The following is a 19,598-nucleotide window of genomic DNA, read 5'->3' as shown; positions in this document are numbered from 1 at the left end:
ATAATAAAATGTGTTCCACCTTGTTCGTACATCCTGTATTAACTTGAGTGGTGCTTTTTCTGTTTGTTTCCTATTTAAAGCACTCGTTGCCATATCACTCTTTTTAAAATGTGCAACCAGTCTCCTTGCTGCTGCCACTAACGTATGGACTTGTCGTACATCATCCAAGCTTTTCTGAATGCAGATCCATATTGTGCTCTGCACACCTCACACTTACCTTGCTACCAAAAAGTAACACAGCACGCTCGCTTGCAGAAAGCAAAGACATTGCTCTGCACACGTTGGCCGCGTTGTCATGAACACAAGCTATTACTTTTGTAGCCATTTCAAACTCTGTGTTTATCTGACTGATCGCTTCTGCTAAATTCACAGCTGTGTGTCTCTCGTGTAATTTCCGTGTCGCTAATACTTTTGATTCGAGTTCCCAATTTTTTGCTTAATGTAATGGCAGGTGACTGTTAAAAACTCTTCTTGTGCCATGCTTGTCCATACATCGGTAGTGATGGACATTGAATTACACTCCTGACTTAAATCCTGTCTAAGCTTTTCCTTTGCACGTTCGTGATCCAGAGTAATGAATTTGGAGATTGTCTTTCATCAGGGCATTTCATAGCCCTGAGCAAGATTCGCAATCAGATTTTTAAACGCAGCTCCCTCTACTATACTAACAGGTCTGATATCTTGTGTGACATCATCCACTATCAGGCCTGTTCTTTCTTTGCTCTGACGCTTTTTGGCTCAACTTTATTTCCAAAATAAGCTGTCACTGAAGGTGTTGCTTCCTTTTGTTTGTTACTTGTGTTCCCGCTGTCGTATTTTATCGGGTGCTGTCTTAAATGATCCCGCAGGTTGGTGGTATTGCCACAGAATTTACCTTTCCACTTTGTTCTTTTGTAAAAAACTTCCAAACGTCTAACGGCATTATTTAAAATTAAATTAAATTAGCAAAATCTGATCCTGAGGGGCTCCCGAGTGGCGCATCCAGTAAAGGCGCTCCACGTGGAGTGCAGGATGCGCTCTATAGTCTGGACGTCGCGAGTTCGAGTCCAGGCTATTCCTTTGTCGACCGAGGATGGGAGCTTCCAGGGGGTGGCGCTCAATTGGCCAAGCGCCGCCTGGGGGGAGGGAGGGTTAGGTCGGCCACGGTGTCCTCGGCTCACCGCGCACCAGCGACCCCTGTAGTCTGGCCGGGCGCCTATGGGCTTGCCTGTAAGCTACCCGAGAGCTGCATTGTCCTCCGACGCTGTAGCTCTTGGGTGGCTGCATGGTGAGTGCGCAGTGTGAAAAAAAGTGGTCGGATGACGGCACACGCTTCGGAGGACAGCGTGTGTTCGTCTTCGCCCTCCCGAGTCAGCGCAGGGGTGGTAGCGGTGAGCCTAAATGTAATTGGCCAATTCCAAATTGGGGAGAAAATAATAAAAAATAAATTGGCAACGACTAAATTCTAAACAAAATAACTGATCCTGAAATGCAGCCTACCTCTAGTCTCTTCTCTAGTTTTTTTTTTTTCGTCACGCTTATTACTCTGAAAATGTACGTGCTGTGTAGTTCTATTATTATTATTTAAAGGAACCAAAGGAAATGGAACAGAACAAAGAAAACTCAGAGGCAAGCAGTAGCAGTAACACTATTCAAAAGCCATCTGAGAAATCACCACGCAAGTCTCACTCAGCATGTAACAGACTATATATAAGAACATAAGAAAGTTTACAAACGAGAGGAGGCCATTCAGCCCATCTTGCTCGTTTGGTTGTTAGTAGCTTATTGATCCCAGAATCTCATCAAGCAGCTTCTTGAAGGATCCCAGGGTGTCAGCTTCAACAACATTACTGGGGAGTTGGTTCCAGACCCTCACAATTCTCTGTGTAAAAAAGTGCCTCCTATTTTCTGTTCTGAATGCCCCTTTATCTAATCTCCATTTATGACCCCTGGTCCTTTTTTCTTTTTTCAAGTCAAAGAAGTCCCCCGGGTTGACATTGTCTATACCTTTTAGGATTTTGAATGTTTGAATCAGATCGCCGCGTAGTCTTCTTTGTTCAAGACTGAATAGATTCAATTCTTTTAGCCTGTCTGCATACGACATGCCTTTTAAACCCGGGATAATTCTGGTTGCTCTTCTTTGCACTCTTTCTAGAGCAGCAATATCCTTTTTGTAACGAGGTGACCAGAACTGAACACAATATTCTAGGTGAGGTCTTACTAATGCATTGTAGAGTTTTAACATTACTTCCCTTGATTTAAATTCAACACTTCTCACAATTGTATATATACACTATATATATATATATATATATATATATATATACAGACGTGCTCAAATTTGTTGGTACCCCTCCACAAAAAACGAAGAATGCACAATTTTCTCTGAAATAACTTGAAACTGACAAAAGTAATTGGCATCCACCATTGTTTATTCCATATTTAATAGAAATCAGACTTTGCTTTTGATTTTTTACTCAACATAATATTGTAAATAAGAAAACAAATGAAAATGGCATGGACGAAAATGATGGGACCGCTAACCTAATATTTTGTTGCACAACCTTTAGAGGCAATCACTGCAATCAAACGTTTTCTGTAGCTCTCAATGAGACTTCTGTACCTGTTAACAGGTAGTTTGGCCCACTCTTCCTGAGCAAACTGCTCCAGCTGTCTCAGGTTTGATGGGTGCCTTCTCCAGACTGCAAGTTTCAACTCTTTCCATAGATGTTCGATAGGATTCAGATCAGGACTCATAGAAGGCAACTTCAGAATAGTCCAATGTTTTGTTCTTATCCATTCTTGGGTGCTTTTAGCTGTGTGTTTTGGGTCATTATCCTGTTGGAGGACCCATGACCTGCGACTGAGACAGAGCTTTCTGACACTGGGCAGTACGTTTCGCTCCAGAATGCCTTGATAGTCTTGAGATTTCATTGTGCCCTGCACAGATTCAAGGCACCCTGTGCCAGGCACAGCAAAGCAGCCCCAAAACATAACCGAGCCTCCTCCATGTTTCACTGTAGGTATGGTGTTCTTTTCTTTGAAAGCTTCATTTTTTCGTCTGTGAACATAGAGCTGATGTGACTTGCCAAAAAGCTCCAGTTTTGACTCATCTGTCCAAAGGACATTCTCCCAGAAGGATTGTGGCTTGTCAATATGCATTTTAGCAAATTCCAGTCTGGCTTTTTTATGTTTTTCTTTCAAAAGTGGAGTCCTCCTGGGTCTTCTTCCATGGAGCCCACTTTCGCTCAAAAAGCGATGGATGGTGCGATCAGAAACTGACGTACCTTCACCTTGGAGTTCAGCTTGTATCTCTTTGTCAGTTATCCTTGGTTCTTTTTCTACCATTCGCACTATCCTTCTGTTCACTCTGGGGTCGATTTTCCTCTTGTGGCCGCGCCCAGGGAGGTTGTCTGCAGTTCCATGGACCTTAAACTTCTTAATAATATTTGCAACTGTTGTCACAGGAACATCAAGCTGCTTGGAGATGGTCTTGTAGCCTTTACCTTTACCATGCTTGTCTATTATTTTCTTTCTGATCTCCTCAGACAACTCTCTCCTTTGCTTTCTCTGGTCCATGTTCAGTGTGGTGCACACAATGATACCAAACAGCACAGTGACTACTTTTCTCCATTTAAATAGGCTGAATGACTGATTACAAGATTGGAGACATGTGTGATACTAATTAAAGAAACTAATTAGTTTGAAATATCACTATAATCCAATTATTTATTATCTTTTCTAAGGGGTACCAACAAATGTGTCCAGGCCATTATAGAATATCTTTGTAGAATAAGCAATAATTCATCTCTTTTCACAGCTTCTTTGCTTTATTCTATGACATACCAAAGGCATGCAGGTATACATGATAAAATAGCTTTTAATTTCATCACTTTTCAGGAGAAATGAAGCATTATTTCAATGAGCTGTAAGGGTACCAACAAATTTGAGCATGTCTGTATATATTAAACTAAATAGCGCCTTATAAAACTGACTAGTGAGTATGCAATATTTAAACTCGACACAATAGATACATCTCACCACTACCCTCCAATTTCTTAAACTCTTTTGCTCTCTGCTGACACAACCGTCGGGTTCGGCATAGAATTCTATCGTGCTCGCTGCGGACTGGAAGGACTGCGGCACTGCGCAAACTCACACGGAAGTCGTTTAGTCCACATATCACCTAATGCTGGTTTACAATCTAGGGAAATTATGCTGGTTACCGGCATTGGTGTGAAAACAGCCTTAGAAATTATTGGTCAGCTTCTCTTGAAGACCGCAAAGCCTGAGTAGGATCATTTCTTACTAAAAAAAAAAAAAACCCTCAGAAGCCCCTCCCTCGAGTGCCAGTGCCAGTGCAGTGTTTGGCTGTTCCATGAATCCTCCCCTCAGATGTGGGAAATCAGTCTGCTTTCAATTCACAAATGTCATTTCATCTCGAAAAATGTTACTATAAACGGCAATGTTCAATGTAATGTTTATGGCAAAAAAAAAAGTACAAAATATTCGTTACAATCAAACAGTCTTCAGGGACTATTTTTTCTCAGTGGAAGGACACATAATATATTTCTTATTTTTTTCCTTAAAAAAGCCAGTTTGCCACAACGCACCCAGGGCGTGCGGTAAGAATTGTCTTGCCGCACACCCTGTCGTGGGTTATTTCTTACTTATTTCACGTTTTATCTTCAAAATCAATGTCTCAGATTTATGGGCCATGGTGTATATAATTACGGATGACTCAAATTACCTTTAAAAATAGTGCAAAAAGTATGGGAATTAATGAAAAGCAGTCCATGGTTTGAGTCTAAGAGCACATATGGAGTTAATCAGAAACATGACTTCAATATTGATTTTAATAATCACCCTTCTAGCAAATTCATTCATATTCATTATTCTCAGCACCATTTCAAAACACATGGGACATGTATTGAAGAATTTCACACCATTTTGTAAACAACCATGGGGTTCTATTCACACAGTATCTGGTGCTTTGCATGCATTGGGATTATCAGATTGCTGTCAGTTTATTCTTAATGCTGCAATGACATTTCCCACAACAGCTGATGCCAAATTAATGGAAAAATACCCTCGATGCCAGGAGCTTTCTTTTACATGTTCCATTAGGCAATTTGGTGAATTTACCAACTGCTAAGTGGTGCGCTACTAAATTCGGCATCAGCATCTCTTATGTACGTTCTTTGATTTCATGTAGACGACAAATGGCATGTATATTGCAAACATATTTTTTCAAGACTTATCTTGTTAACAATGTTTTTCAAAAAGAAACCAACTTAATACTCCAATGCTGAACTTCAGAGGGGACTCACCTGGTAAGCTCTATTGATCTGGCTTGCCGCCCAGGCTGCATACTTCACATTGTCTTTCTTCACTTTAGCACTCGCTTTAGGGCTAGCACCAATATGGCTTGCAGACTGGGAAAAAAGTGGGGCGACAAATCTTTAAAATGGATATGGAAAACAAACAAACAAACAAACAAACAAACAAACAAACGTCTTCCTTGTTCTTGCATCAAGAAAAAAAAACAAATTTAAGAAACCATTTGAGATGGAGATAGATGTAGATATACACCAGGGTCTCTTTTTACTACCTGGGTAACGATTACTAATTTGAGAATTCAAAGAAAATGGCCGGCGTAATAAACACATTAAAACAAGCTTTACATTATGCCTTTTCTTAACTGACATGATATCAAGGTTTAACAGAAAACACCACACAGCGGCAAGTACACCTCAATAACAACTACTACTCTTTTCAGGAACTAAATCGAAAAGAAAACAACATAATATCCTGTTGGGTTTATGTCCGTGATAACTCTGCAATCCATTAATAACTGTGTGGCTTCCAATACAGAATGCTTTATCTACAGTTATTGCGCAGATATAGTTTCTTACCAAAAAGATCAAATAAGTAGCCTTTATTTAAAAATACAGAAAAACCATATACACCCCAAAATGTGCAAGGTGCAACGTACAAAATTAAATCAGTATGAGAAAAACATTACTCACACACTTATGAAACATTTACCTATTTTGTTTTCAGTTAAATAAAAAAATATTTGTGGAGCACATTAAGTTAGTGTGCTTCCTCCTTTGAATGAAATATTTCCTTCACAGAGTGCAAATTCAGTTTTCTTCTGCTTTGGTAAAGAAATTCCACACATCTCTTCTTTGCTGGATGCCATGTTTTAAAACAACAACAACCACCACCACCAGTGGAATATGGTGAATAGAAGTCGCAAAGAATCCTGCATCATGAAGTGCATTTAACATTAATAACTGTATTCAAACAGATTTTTTATTATTACTATTACGATGTTTCCAGCACTTAAAAAGGCTACACAAGTCTACAGATCTGAAGGGACTACATGTATGTGTATCATATAGTATTTAAATATGGTATCATGCACTTAAAACATTATATGTTATTATTTATTTATTTTAATTACCTGAGAAAGACCCAGGTATGAGGGTATTTTTCATGGTGGGTACTCAGTTCAGGATTTTCTATCTGTGCCGACCTCTAATAATATATATATATATATATATATATATATATATATATATATATATATATATATATATATATATATATATATATATGCTAACATCCATTACAATGCCATACTTTTCACTGTTGATGTGATTTATGTTATAAACCGTCATAGACAAGCCTGACATTTCATAGAAAAGTGTGGTGAAAGGAGAGAAATGTGAATCATCCTCTCCACCCTCAGTTCCACTACACTCATAACCACAAACCATACGTCAAACCTACATACTATTGCCATCATTTTAGAAACACTAACCTCTAAAAGTTTAAATGGCAGCACTTTAAAGATTCTTAAGTTGTGTGCTGAAATTTTAAATACAATGGCAGCATTTATCAATGTTTTAGTAGCAGTAGCAAAACATCTGCATGGCTCTTTAAATCTAGATTAGTTTACATAAATCTTTATTTTTTTTTTATTTTACTGCTGTATAATACAGGCATTGGAACTGAGGCACATATACTATTATATTCTAATACCCTTCACTGTACCCAACAGAGTACCATAGTTTAAACATCCTGAGCTACCTAATCAGTCACTGGCATGCAACATGTCCAATTTTCAAAACAGTGCAAAGTTGTCCCAGTTTGTTACAAAATGGAAAACTTTTTTGTATTTAAATGTTGTTCCCTACCTGTTTTTATTTTTATGAAAAAGAAAATCTTTGCATGGACTTAATTTCAAGAAATAACAAACCATATTGTGTTCTAATCTTTCATAAACCAGTATTTTAGAGCTCACCATGTAGAGGCCAAACAAAGCTCTCATATTTCTGTTGTTTAGCTTGAGTGCTTGCGCAAAGTATTTTCTTGACAGTTCCAGGTTCTCGATTCCACCTTGGGTGTACTTAACCTGCAAAATAACAGGACAAAACTTTAGAAGGATTCCAGTTCAGCTATCAGAATATGCTTTACTTTTCATAAATTGATAATTACATAACATTTGCTGGTCTAACACTGTGTACTAAATAATAAGAGCATACTATACTTTGTGCATAATTTGAAGATGTGTTATTGTATTTTGAAATGAATACCTCTGCGTACTGCTCACAGTACAAGTGATTGTGTGGATTGGTCATCATCAGTTCCTCTAGGGAAAATGCTGCTTTTGCATAACTGAAGGACACAAAAAATATATAGGTTATACAATGTCTTACAAAGAAAACATTAGGTAATTATCATAATAACCCAACCTTCCCTTTCAAGTACGAAATGTAACAATTACCGCATGGGTGAGTGCACCAAAGCCGTCGCAAGGGCAAGATTGAAGAATGACTGGAATACTATAAGACTAAGCCAAGAGGCTGCCCTGTGCTTTACCATACGAACTAGTTATAAGTAGCTAGCGTGAAAAAATTGAGGGAAATTTTCACCTCTATGTCTGTGTTCTAAGGGTCTACTGAGAAGTCGTCCTTAACAATCTAGTTCCAAACCCAGGGTTTTGAGGATCCACGACATTAACCCTTTGCGGTCCTATGTCGGACCAGGTCCGACACTACAATTTTCCCTTTCGGGTCCAACATCATCAAAAAGACGTAAAACACAGGTCTCTGGCTGTTTTTTCTCCGGAAAAAGCAGAGAAAACCATTCAATGGCCGAGGGAGTAATACACATAGCCCCAGCACCACAGAGATAACACGGCCATAAACAAACAAGATAGCTGCTTCTGCATCCAGCGCTCAGAGAATATCCCAGACATTTGCAGAGCTTTTTGAGATGTTATAGTAATAGAATAATGACTCTGATCGCATTATTGAGGAGTTTGGTGATAAAACGAGTGATCAGGAGATGATTTATCAGTGTGCACAAATATGAAGAGGTATGTGAAAAATACAGCGAACAAGGGGTGGGGCAGGGCTGGAGATGCAGTACTGAGTGTCCTGTTGATATGCAGTGCCTTTTAAACCTGTTTAACTGTGAATAAAATACTTTTAAACAGCGCGTCTAAAATAAACTGTGCGTGTGAAAATAAATTGGACCTGATGCGCCTGAGACGCACTGAATAGATGGACCGCTAAGGGTTAAGTCTTTAGAACCAATGGTATGGGGAGTAGTCCACACCGCTGCATCACAAATGTCTTGGACAGATGCACCCTGGAATAAAGCACACGAAGTTGCCATGCCCCTAGTGGAATCGGTAGAGAGGTTTTCTGGAGGGGACAAGTTGGCCAGGTCATAGGCAGTCCTGACTGTGTCAGCTATCCATTTGGACAGCCACTGCTTAGACAGGGCTTGACCATGGGACTTCGCCCCATAGCACACAAATTGTTCAGACTGCCTCCATCTTTTCGTCCTGTCAACGTAGTATGTCAGGACCCAAACTGGGCAGAGCATATGGAGCTGTCGCTCTGTCAGACTGGAAAGGAGGTGGGCAGAAAGCCTCCAATTCCACAGACTGGTTGACATGGAATGCCGAGATAATCTTCGGCAAAGAGGCAGGATTGGTACGGAATATGACCTTTGTCCTGGCCTCTAAAAATTAAGCAGGCTTTCGCTATTGAGAATGCCTGCATCTCACTCACCTGCTTTACGGAGGTGATAGCGAGCAAGAAATTCGTTTTGAGTGATAAATTTCAGCTCTGCTGAAAGCAGGGGCTCAAATGGAGGCTTTATGAGTGCATTAAGCACCACGGTTAGCTTCCAGCGAGGAATAATGTCCTTCATAGGTGGCCGAAGCTGCCGAGCCCCTTTCAAAAATGGTCCCGCCAGGAAGTGAGCTCATGGGGAGAGAGTCAATTTTGACATGGCAAGCCGAAATGGCTGCCAGATAGACCTTTAAGGTGGAGGGGGATTTCCCCTCGTCAAATAAATTGCAAGATAAACGGTCATGGGGTCAAACCCACAAGGCAGACACCACGCCTGGAAAACACCCTACTTGTACCCATACTGGGAACACGTGGACGGTGCTCTGGCATTCTGCAGGGTGTCAATACCTTGCAGAATGCGTCACTGTCTCACCGAGCAGCTTTGGTATACAATATTCAGGTCTAGGGTCTTTAGGAGTTAAATACCCATACGGTAATGGTTACATTTTGTACTTGAAAGGGAACAAAACAATACTGCAATTGTCTCTCATGTTGTATTTATTAAAACAGAATGCTAATTATTAACATCTTGTTTATATTAAGATTAAGTGGCGTGCTAAAATTAAGCCATTATGTATTTATTGTGAAAGCAGCATATTCAAGACATAACATATTGTCTGCTGTTTATTTTCAATAGTGTGGTTCTAAAAACTTCTAAAACATTTTTTTTTTTTTTTAAACATGGGTCAATATAGAACCCAATAGGTAGAGAAAGCTGATGTTTATGCAGAATAAAACTATAACCATACAATTATATGATTAGTTATACCCACACACATTATATAAAAAACATTCAGTTCTTTTACATGTACAATCTTGACAAATTGATCAACTAATATCACTTCCAAAGGTCTGTGTATTACAGTTCCCAAAGGAGTTCAAATCCTACAGAGCACTGACCTTTTATTCCTCACAAACACTAGGCTTTTGAGGCCAGACTAAGGTCATTACCATAATGCTATGCATACAATGCTAGAAACCAACAGTCACACCACAGTTCAACTTTTGACCGAAAAAAAACACTTACTGGTACCTCACTCACAGAAAACATTTCCTTTGATTTCCATTTTAACACAAGCATTTTGGAAGAGTTAAACTGGATGTTTGTGCTATCTGGAAAGTGTAAAATGTAATTGCACAAAATAAGCTGATTTGAACGTACTTGTTTGAGTTTTGTTTCATAGGGGTTTTATTAGGTCACTGTCTGTTCTTAATCAGACCATACTCTGCTCTACTTTATTGCTACTGTGTGGAATATAAATACAGTTAACCTTCATAAAGACACATTCCCAGCATATTGTAGGATCGTGAGTGTGACCTCACACAGTTCTACATTACTAAAAAAGGGAATTTACAATGTGTGATACTTCGCTATGTGTAATCTTATCAGTGTACAACGAAAAATTTCAAACAAATGTATGCACTTCACCAGGACAGGAACGAACACCTTATTAAAGTGCATGCAATGAAGTCGCCATTAGTCCACTTAATGTCTATTTAACTGACTTCAAAGTAAAGAAAGGTTCAAGAGACCAGATCTGCTCTGACTTTTCTGAAGACTGAAGGCTGCTTACAATTACGGCTTCCTTTTTATAAATACTTTCAGATGTTCTTGTACAACAGTTTTAGCTGCTCGACATAATTTATCTGTGGAACAGCACTTCAAATACTCTGCAGATTCTGTCAGCACACTGAACAAATAAAACTTTATATACTAACCATCTTAATAAACTTCAAATTGTAACTACTTAACCCCTTCTTGGGAAAGACTTCAACAAAAACAGCAATTTATGGTAGAGAATAGTAGCTTAAGGAAGCTTCTAAATGAACAGATTTATAGGCTATCTACTATAGCTGAACTTGCACTTCACTGCAAAAGCCATATTTAAAGCTAGATCTCACATTTTTTGTATTATTTCCTCTTGCACTGAAACTAATAAATCTCAACCTTGGGATTCTCAGTGTTTAAACCATGGCAAGCAAGCACATTTGAATCTGCATCGTTTATTTAGCTCCGCTCGTTCTTTTATGTGAGTGGGCTGTTTGTTTCTCCTTTAGCCAGACAATATTTTGCTGGCTTGGAAAGGGGACACTACTGCTGTACCCTTGAGCAAGGTATTTTACCTAGATTGCTCCAGTAAAAAAATCCAACCATATAAATGGGTAATTGTATGTAAAAATAATGTGATATCTTGTAACAATTGTAAATCGCCCTGGATAAGGGTGTCTGCTAAGAAATAACAGTGTCTGTACTGCTCTCTCTATGGAAAAGGAAGGAGATAACGTGATACAATCTGGGCAGTAAAGTTTGTGACAAAAAATGACATGCCTTTAGGATAGGGGGTGGAATTAATGCTGCAATATTAGAAAACCTTCACTAAGCTGTGAGCTAATCCTCTCACACTGGAATTTCCTCCTGCCACTACAGCAATAAAAACTACTAACAAAAACATGAAATATCCAATAACCAGGTTCTTACTATGGTCAGCATTCTTGGGGCTATAGCTTTCTTACCAGGGTGACAGACTGTGCACTGCTCAAGGCCTTTACTCCCAATTCTTAGCTCTAAACAATAACAAAGGATAAAAAGTGACACAAACTAAAATTATTTTTCTAGCACACTTGTCTCTGAGACAATTACCCTAGCAACTGAGTTATCAGCATGAATATGGGAAGTTTTTTTTTTCATCCTAAAAGTGTGAGAGGCTTACATTCAAATCCTATTAAGCTATGATTCCTTGAAACAAACAGGGACAATGCCCACTATGGCTCCAACAGAGCTTGGCATTTCATGCCCTATTGTATTTTCCTAACAACCTGCTTGGATCAAGCTGTTCAGCATTGTTGGGGGGGTCCAAAAAAAACACTAAAAATGTAGTGATTTTTAAAAGAGGACTTTCACAAAAGTTGTATATCTTTTAAAGGTTTATTTTTTTCATTGGGATGTCCAAACCAATAAAACCAACACAGGCCAGCTACAATGGTAAAGTTGTTCTAGCAAATTCAGGATTAAAAACTTTAATACTCAAAATTATTACGAAAATCCATACAGAATACAAATGAACAGCAAAAATGCATATTACCTTTTTTTTTATATCTATTTATGCATAGTTGTTGCACAATCAGACAACATACAGGTCTTATGTGTCTTTGGTTCAGAGCATCAGAAGTCACGATTATGCACTGCAGTCCATCAGACTATGAACTGATCTACTCAAATCTCTCTCAGAAATCCAACCCCCAAATAACTCATGATGTTTTGAAAGACACACTTCCAATTAATGTGAAAATAACGTAAAGGAAAGAGACACTGCAGTGACAGAAATATATGAAATATAAGTACTCATGCTCGTTGATGTAAAGCTCTGCTAGTTCATGCCAAGCCTCCTGGTCCCCAACGAATCTGTAAAACAGAAAGGGACAAGTCTTACAAATGACCGGCATGGGAGAAAGGGGGTGTAAATAAAAAGCTAATTCCATTTTAATTAAAATGGGTTTATCAGAAGGCGTAGTTCAATCCTCTTGTAAAACACTCACTGCTCCAGATACTCATTCAGCTCCCGGATGGCCTCTGTGCTTTTTCCTTGGGCTTTGAGAATGGCAATCTTACGCTTCCTTGCAGCCTGTGGATTGACATAAATAGAGGATTAAAGTCTCAATTCCTCAAGTGTTTGTTAAAAAAAGGGTAATGACTGCAAATTATTATCTCAATGCCACTGGAATTCCACTGCGAGCTGGGGGTTTACAAGCATTCCCCCAGACATCCCACAGGGAGTTGTAAAACCTCCCTTCACAATCATGTTACCTATGCTGTGCTTTCGTTGCAAAGAGTGCACACATCGTTTCATCCTGATAAATGATTGTCCAGATTCTGATAATTAAAAAACAGCAGGGGAGCCTAATCTTTATCCATCCCTAATGTTTTTCTGTCATTCATAAGATTTACATCTCAAGGACAGAGTGTCAAGTAGGATTAGAGAGTCTCTCACTGGCACCTTCGTTTTTTATTGCACTGTTTTTACATCCTGTTGCTCATGATGCCAAGGATAGACTGAAAAGTAGGTTTGTCTTTAAAAAAACGTACTTTTCACATAATAAAGTAATAGAAAATGCCATATTATTCTTAACGAAAATAAAGACTAGCTTAGCACAGTCAGTAGTGCGTATGTTACAGAAAAGTATTCTAGGCAACAGTTAAGTGCTCTATGCATGTATTATAATCAACATCACCACCACTAGCAGTTTTCCGTCACGTGCAGTCACATCAGATAACAGTGTGTATTTTAAATTTCTATCCACCAGAAGAGGGCGCTTTTGTTCCAATGTGTAGTATTATTCAAATGTTCAGAAGCTCTCATGTGTTCTCCAATATACTGTAAACACATTATATTGCTTAATCTGATGTTACCCATCAAATGATCAACATTACATTAGTGGAAATAAATTACATATTATATTGCCAAAGATTATCAATCTAATGATTATTACAAAGAGGAGACACATTTCTAACTGAATACAACAGACTGCATGAAACACAAAATCTATGTAATATACCACCTACCCTCATAAAATAAAGAAATATATTCAAATAGACTAAATATATAAAATGTCTTCTGTCCTTTAATATCAGCTACACGGCTAAACTTACATCTTAGTTAAATCAAAAGAAACCCACTCTTAAATGAATGCAATCTGTTACCTATATACTGCAGTCATTGGATTTTAGGTATAATTTCTAATTCAACTATCCTAACTAAACTAGGCATGCCATAAACTATAGAATTCATGGCAGTGGATCCAGAAGTGGATTGATTGAGTAGAATGTCTTTTGAGGTTCCACATTACTTACCCTAACATCAGGGATCATCACTACTGCCCCGTTCTTGCTTGCCCGGCCCACCAGTGCAAACAACAACACCCCAGTAGACACACAATTTGGCACAACTGGAAATTTCAGCTTTAAAATGCATAGAATTTCTGTCAAAGGATTTTACTTTGTGTTGGGGCTTTTATTTTGTATATCTGATGTGTTTTTGCTTTCTCTCCACAAACCACTTAAAATACTTAACAAGTAGTAAACAAAATGTACTTTGTAAAAATATATTGTTTATCTACATTTAATTAAAAGTTTAAAACAAGTAAATAAAAAAAAGCTCTGATAAGCAACTCATTAAAATTATCTTCAGTCTTAATGTGGTTTTAAAATTACAGATCTTAAAAGCTGTGAAAGTGGGAAAAGAAGAGGAAAATGCAAGTTTGTTACCAGTGTTGTAAAGAAATAGTTCTTAAGGGGTTAACCACACATGCTTTCCCCAGTCATGTAACCCTACTCCATATTTTACAAATATTCACTCTTTTCCCCCTAGGTTTTTCAGCTTTTACCTAATTCCACAAATCACTTCTATGGAAAATAGTGTATATATATATATATAATTTTTTTTTTTAATTGTAAATCTTCATTTGAAGTGGTCATAATGCATAAACATTTTGAACAGTGACAGATACAAATGTGTCTAATGACAATGAACACTATGGAATGTATAATACATTACTTATATCGTTATTAAAATTACCTAAAATTTCCAATTTACTGTGATTATTACTTTGTAAATCTTGTTTGTCATGCCAGACAGTATAAAGCCTGATCTTATATTGCTCATATTTCTTTAGTTAAAATATGACACAAACAGGTCAATTGTAATGAACCAACCAAACGAAGGGGTTTATTTAATCAACTTATACTCTGCTGTGATAAGTAATACAGTAGGTTTGGTTATCCCAGTATTACCCCTAAAATAAGCAATTGATGTAATTCATGTGGATTCCCTGGTACTGTAAAATGCTGGATATAGGCTGCTCAAATCACCCGATAAGATAAAGAAACTGCACATCTATCGGGACATCTTCGAAGTCTTTGATAACTGCAAAAAAGTGTCCATCATTCTAAACTTCTAGATCAATAAAAAACTAGACTCACCACAGCTTACCTCACATCTGTTTTATCTATGCCACAACTAGATTGCTGTTGAATATTTATAATGGAGATTTAAACTAACCTCAGACTAATGGTCTGTGTGCATGACATGTACTGAAGCCAAATCATGCACGGATATGCACAAAAATCTGCAAACTCTGGACAACTGGTTTACTGAAACCCCTCATGATTTAACACCCGATGACAGGACTGCATTTGGTTTAGCTACACTTTTAATTGGCTAAGGAAGCAGATGATTCATGTTTTATACAAAGCACAGACAAGGATAAAAGGTTCAAATCACCAGCTGTGAAGATTCAGTTTTACATTTAGCTGAAATTCAGGTGTACAGACTAGGGCTGTGTTCGTTTGCTAGCCAGGAATTCGTAGGTAGTTTTAAAGCTTCGAAGGCTCATCAGGTGACATTCACCGACTTTTTTTTTCTTCTCTGTTAACAGAAACTGTTTGACAATGTGTGAATTATTATTATTATTATTATTATTATTATTATTATTAATTTCTTAGCAGACGCCCTTATCCAGGGCGACTTAGAATTGTTACAAGATATCACATTATTTTTACATTCAATTACATTATTTTTTACACATTATTTTTACATACAATTACCCATTTATACAGTTGGGTTTTTACTGGAGCAATCTAGGTAAAGTACCTTGCTCAAGGGTACAGCAGCAGTGTCCCCACCTGGGATTGAACCCATGACCCTCTGGTCAAGAGTCCAGAGCCCTAACCACTACTCCACACTGCTGCCCATACTATAAATCGCACTTAAATGTCACTAACATGCAAAATTCAATCTTTTGATTTGTATAATGCATATTACTTAAAAGTTGTTGCATTAAAATCCACTACCAAATCGTTATACGTAGCAACTCTATATGGCGCCGCTGCCGTGTGTGGAGCAGGGTATAGTATCCAAAGAACTGGGGGGGGGGGGGTTACCTATAGCGTTTGTAGTGCTTCAGTAAAATATGTACTAAATACCTTGTGTACAAGACAGTGTAAGAGAAATGCTATGGTAGAATGTTTAAAAATATACAAAATATACATTAACACTAATTTTAATTTCGAAAACTGGAGCACTGTCAGCCCCTCCCCCCTCCAGCTCATGTTACCCAGAGGCAGAACTTAAATTTCTTTATTTGCCAGCTGTATTGAAAGAAATGTCTCAAAACCCCTCTGCTGTTTGGGATTTTTCTGTTAAATGTCCAGACGACCAAAAAAAAAAAAAAAAAGTTTAATGCAAACTGTGCAAGCGATGGTTGATGTATCATGGAGGCACAACCAATCTCCGGGGTCACTTGACAAGAGTAAGTTCCTATTATTATTTTTAGTAGTAGTAAAATGTGACTGACTGATAACCTGCTTGGAACGGTGACTTAAATAAAGCTTTGTTTAGCCCAAGTCCACTGCAGTTGGTGCTGCTGCAATTCAAGCTTACTTTATACAGTATATCGCAAGCAGCATCAATTACATGTACATAAACAAAGTGTATTTTTATTTCAATTATTATAAAAATATGATTACTGTTCTACATAATGTATTTTTAAACTACATGCGAAAGGTTTATTCCATTTATACGGCTTACCTGTAAAATAGGATTTCCAATCAAATATAAAACTAGTAGCTATGGAGATGTCACCAGTAAATTATGCAAAGTAGTACCATCTAAGGTTCAAACCTGTGAAGGTCAAACTGTACCCTTCGTTGCAACCCAAATACAAACTAAGTAAACTACTAAAATACAACATGTCTAGTCCTAGATTTAATATCCTTACTTTTAGATGTTCTATTTTTTTTTTTTCATGCAGTGTTATGTAGCACGATGCTTCCTTTCAGCTAGAGGTGATCCTATTAATGTTTAGGACAGCCCCAATTAAGAGGCTTTACATTTGCTATAACTCATATTACCAAATTTAATGTACAGTATTTACTCAAATTTAAAAGGTTCAAATTTGGTGGGAGCAACTTGGATTTGAGGGTGACTTGGAATCAGAGTGAGATGCGAGTCAGAAGATGGAGACACAATCAAAAAGACTAATGTTTGCTTGTGAACGTGACAAAGTCACATTGGCCAAATTAAACAAAGGAGTATAATAAAACTGACAAATTAAAGGTAATTTACCCTTTCCCTAACATAAACTGCAAGGACTGCTGCTCAATACTGTAAATACTGTACATATTTTCTTTTCCCAATTGTAATTTATTTGGGGGCTTTGAAGCTTTAATGTACAATAACAGTGTTCCATGCCAGCACCTAGAAATTAAACGATAGCTTAACTTAATTATTGTGTATTTTTCATCAAAAGTTATATGACTTGCATTCACAGCCTTTTTTTTTTTTTTTAATTAATTTTTTTAGTAAATATGGCTAATTTTACCGCTCACTAAAAGTAACTGTTTTAATAAATGCTAGTACATTTATAAAATTGGCAATATTTTTAATTTTTGCTGATTTGTATGAACATGAATAATGTTTGCTCCTCTGGACAAGTACTTAAAACAAATGTACAGATACTCTCATGTTCACATTCTTGTGTAAAACAAATGCAAGAAAAGTCCATTTTCTAACAGGGTGTAGCAGTGGTGAATAAGCATTCATAATGCTTACAAAACAGTCACTCGGAACTGAAACCTCCCTTCATCTCCCCTGCAATGCCAACCCCACTTGATGTTTTACGTTTGTGTTCTCCCTCTGCGCGGGATGCAAAGTTTATTGGGCGTTTGATTTTACTGAAACATGTTGCATCTTTGAAGTAAATGTAAAGTCATTTTAAAAAAACATGTAGAGATTTATACCGGGTTGCGACAACCCACCACACTAAACATTTTATAACTAATAAATAAACAATTACCATAGCAAACAGTATCATAATATGTTGCTTAAATTGAGAACAACGGTAAAACACTCTATACAGCATGGATAGTTTACGTGTTTTCAGGGTATTGGCACAGCAAAAGTAAATCAGCCAAAAGCACCATTTCACTTTTAATTTGTGGTTCCAAAACCTCTCGGGTGAAATGTAGAAAAAAAAAAAAAGAGTCAATACCTGTCATACAGTAAGAAATATAAGTTGCCAAAGCAAGGTAAAAATGTCCTTCTCCTCCTTTTTCTCCCAACGTATTTTTTTTGCAGACCCCAGAGAGTTTTATCCATGCATATGTATATTACAGGACATCTGAATTTTAATGACAATTACCTTTTTTTGTCAAAACGTAAATATACTAGGGAACGCACTTATTGTGACATCTATATCATTTATATTAAAATTATTTATTTGTTTTAAAATGGAACATTTGCATGCAAAAAATATATTTTTATATAAATAGAATTTAATATTTTTTATATAATAGGCATGGGATTTGAAACTATAACCTTCAGTTTGCAAGTGTGTTGTGTTGTACTGTCAGTCCTACATGATTAGTTGAGACAAGCAGTATTTTGAAAGATAAAGTCAGCCAACTGAGAATTCTCAGAACTTATATTTTGGCAATTTTTCAAGTCACCATTCATCTGCATCATTCTGAGATTCTGATCTTGAGCTCTGAAATTTTGGTTTCCTGTCAGTGTAACGCTCATTGTGATCCCTATTGGTGCAAGGAAGTACAGTTCCTCTCAATACTGGTTGATGAGAGTAACGCTATTTGTGGTCCCCAATGAACAAAAAGGAATGTACATTTTTTTGAGAATTAGCTATGCTGAAGGATAGCCTATATAAAATCAGGTAAAAGTAAAACCTTAATAAATATTGAAATAAATTAATACATAAAACAATATAGACATCTTTCTTTTGACATTTATTTTTCACAATCATTTTTGATATTTCCACTTAAATGGCTGGGCACTTTTGATAACTGTGTTTTTTCACATTTCCAAATGTGTTTTTGTTTCAGATCATAATAACACAATATATTCATAATAAAGCTGAATTCTTACCTACAAGCAGTAACATATTTAAAGTTTGGGACTCGCTGTCTGTAGTAGCTTGGTGTTGTTTACATTATCGTCAGCATATTTTAAGTGATTGGAAGTTGAAATTACTTTTTTAAAAAACACCCTTTTCTTATACCAATACAGTACCATAGTACCATTTTAATACCAAAACTGTATTTATCTTACGTACCGGTATTTAAAATTGTGGGGAAACCGCGGCAGTCCAATCTTAAGTGAGTGGAGGCAGGACAAACAGCTGAAGATCTTGACTAGGTTTAACCAATGGGAGAGTTAAAGATCTGCTCCTTGTTATGCAGTTGTCCAATCATGAGTAAGCAGAGGCGGAACATACACCGTTGAAGGTATTCTCCGTTTCTTTTAAAGGTCTTGTGAGTTTAACCAATGGGAAAGTCAAATATCTGCCCTGGCTTTGCAACTGTCCAATCATTAGGGAGCAGAGTTGGGACATAAATGCTAGGTCAGTGGTTCTCAATCTGTGGTCCACAGACCACTGGTGGTCCACCGGCTCCCTTCA

The 19,598-nt window shown here is 37.4% G+C and overlaps 1 protein-coding gene across 1 annotated transcript in view; it reads right to left on the bottom strand.

Annotated features, from left to right (window-relative positions):
- LOC117394857 (ER membrane protein complex subunit 2-like) overlaps window positions 1–19,598 on the bottom strand; it is a 58,176-nt gene that overhangs the window by 8,349 nt on the left and 30,229 nt on the right. The window contains exons 6-10 of the mRNA XM_033993513.3: window positions 12,672–12,757; window positions 12,478–12,537; window positions 7,584–7,665; window positions 7,292–7,402; window positions 5,310–5,414 (exon numbers count right to left, since the gene is read on the bottom strand). Of these exons, the coding sequence (XP_033849404.2) occupies window positions 5,310–5,414; window positions 7,292–7,402; window positions 7,584–7,665; window positions 12,478–12,537; window positions 12,672–12,757 (444 nt within the window). The remainder of the gene's footprint in view (window positions 1–5,309; window positions 5,415–7,291; window positions 7,403–7,583; window positions 7,666–12,477; window positions 12,538–12,671; window positions 12,758–19,598) is intronic.

This window comes from Acipenser ruthenus, chromosome 3 (assembly GCF_902713425.1).
Source record: "Acipenser ruthenus chromosome 3, fAciRut3.2 maternal haplotype, whole genome shotgun sequence".
NCBI lineage: Eukaryota > Metazoa > Chordata > Actinopteri > Acipenseriformes > Acipenseridae > Acipenser > Acipenser ruthenus.
This window is presented reverse-complemented; position numbering and strand designations above follow the sequence as displayed.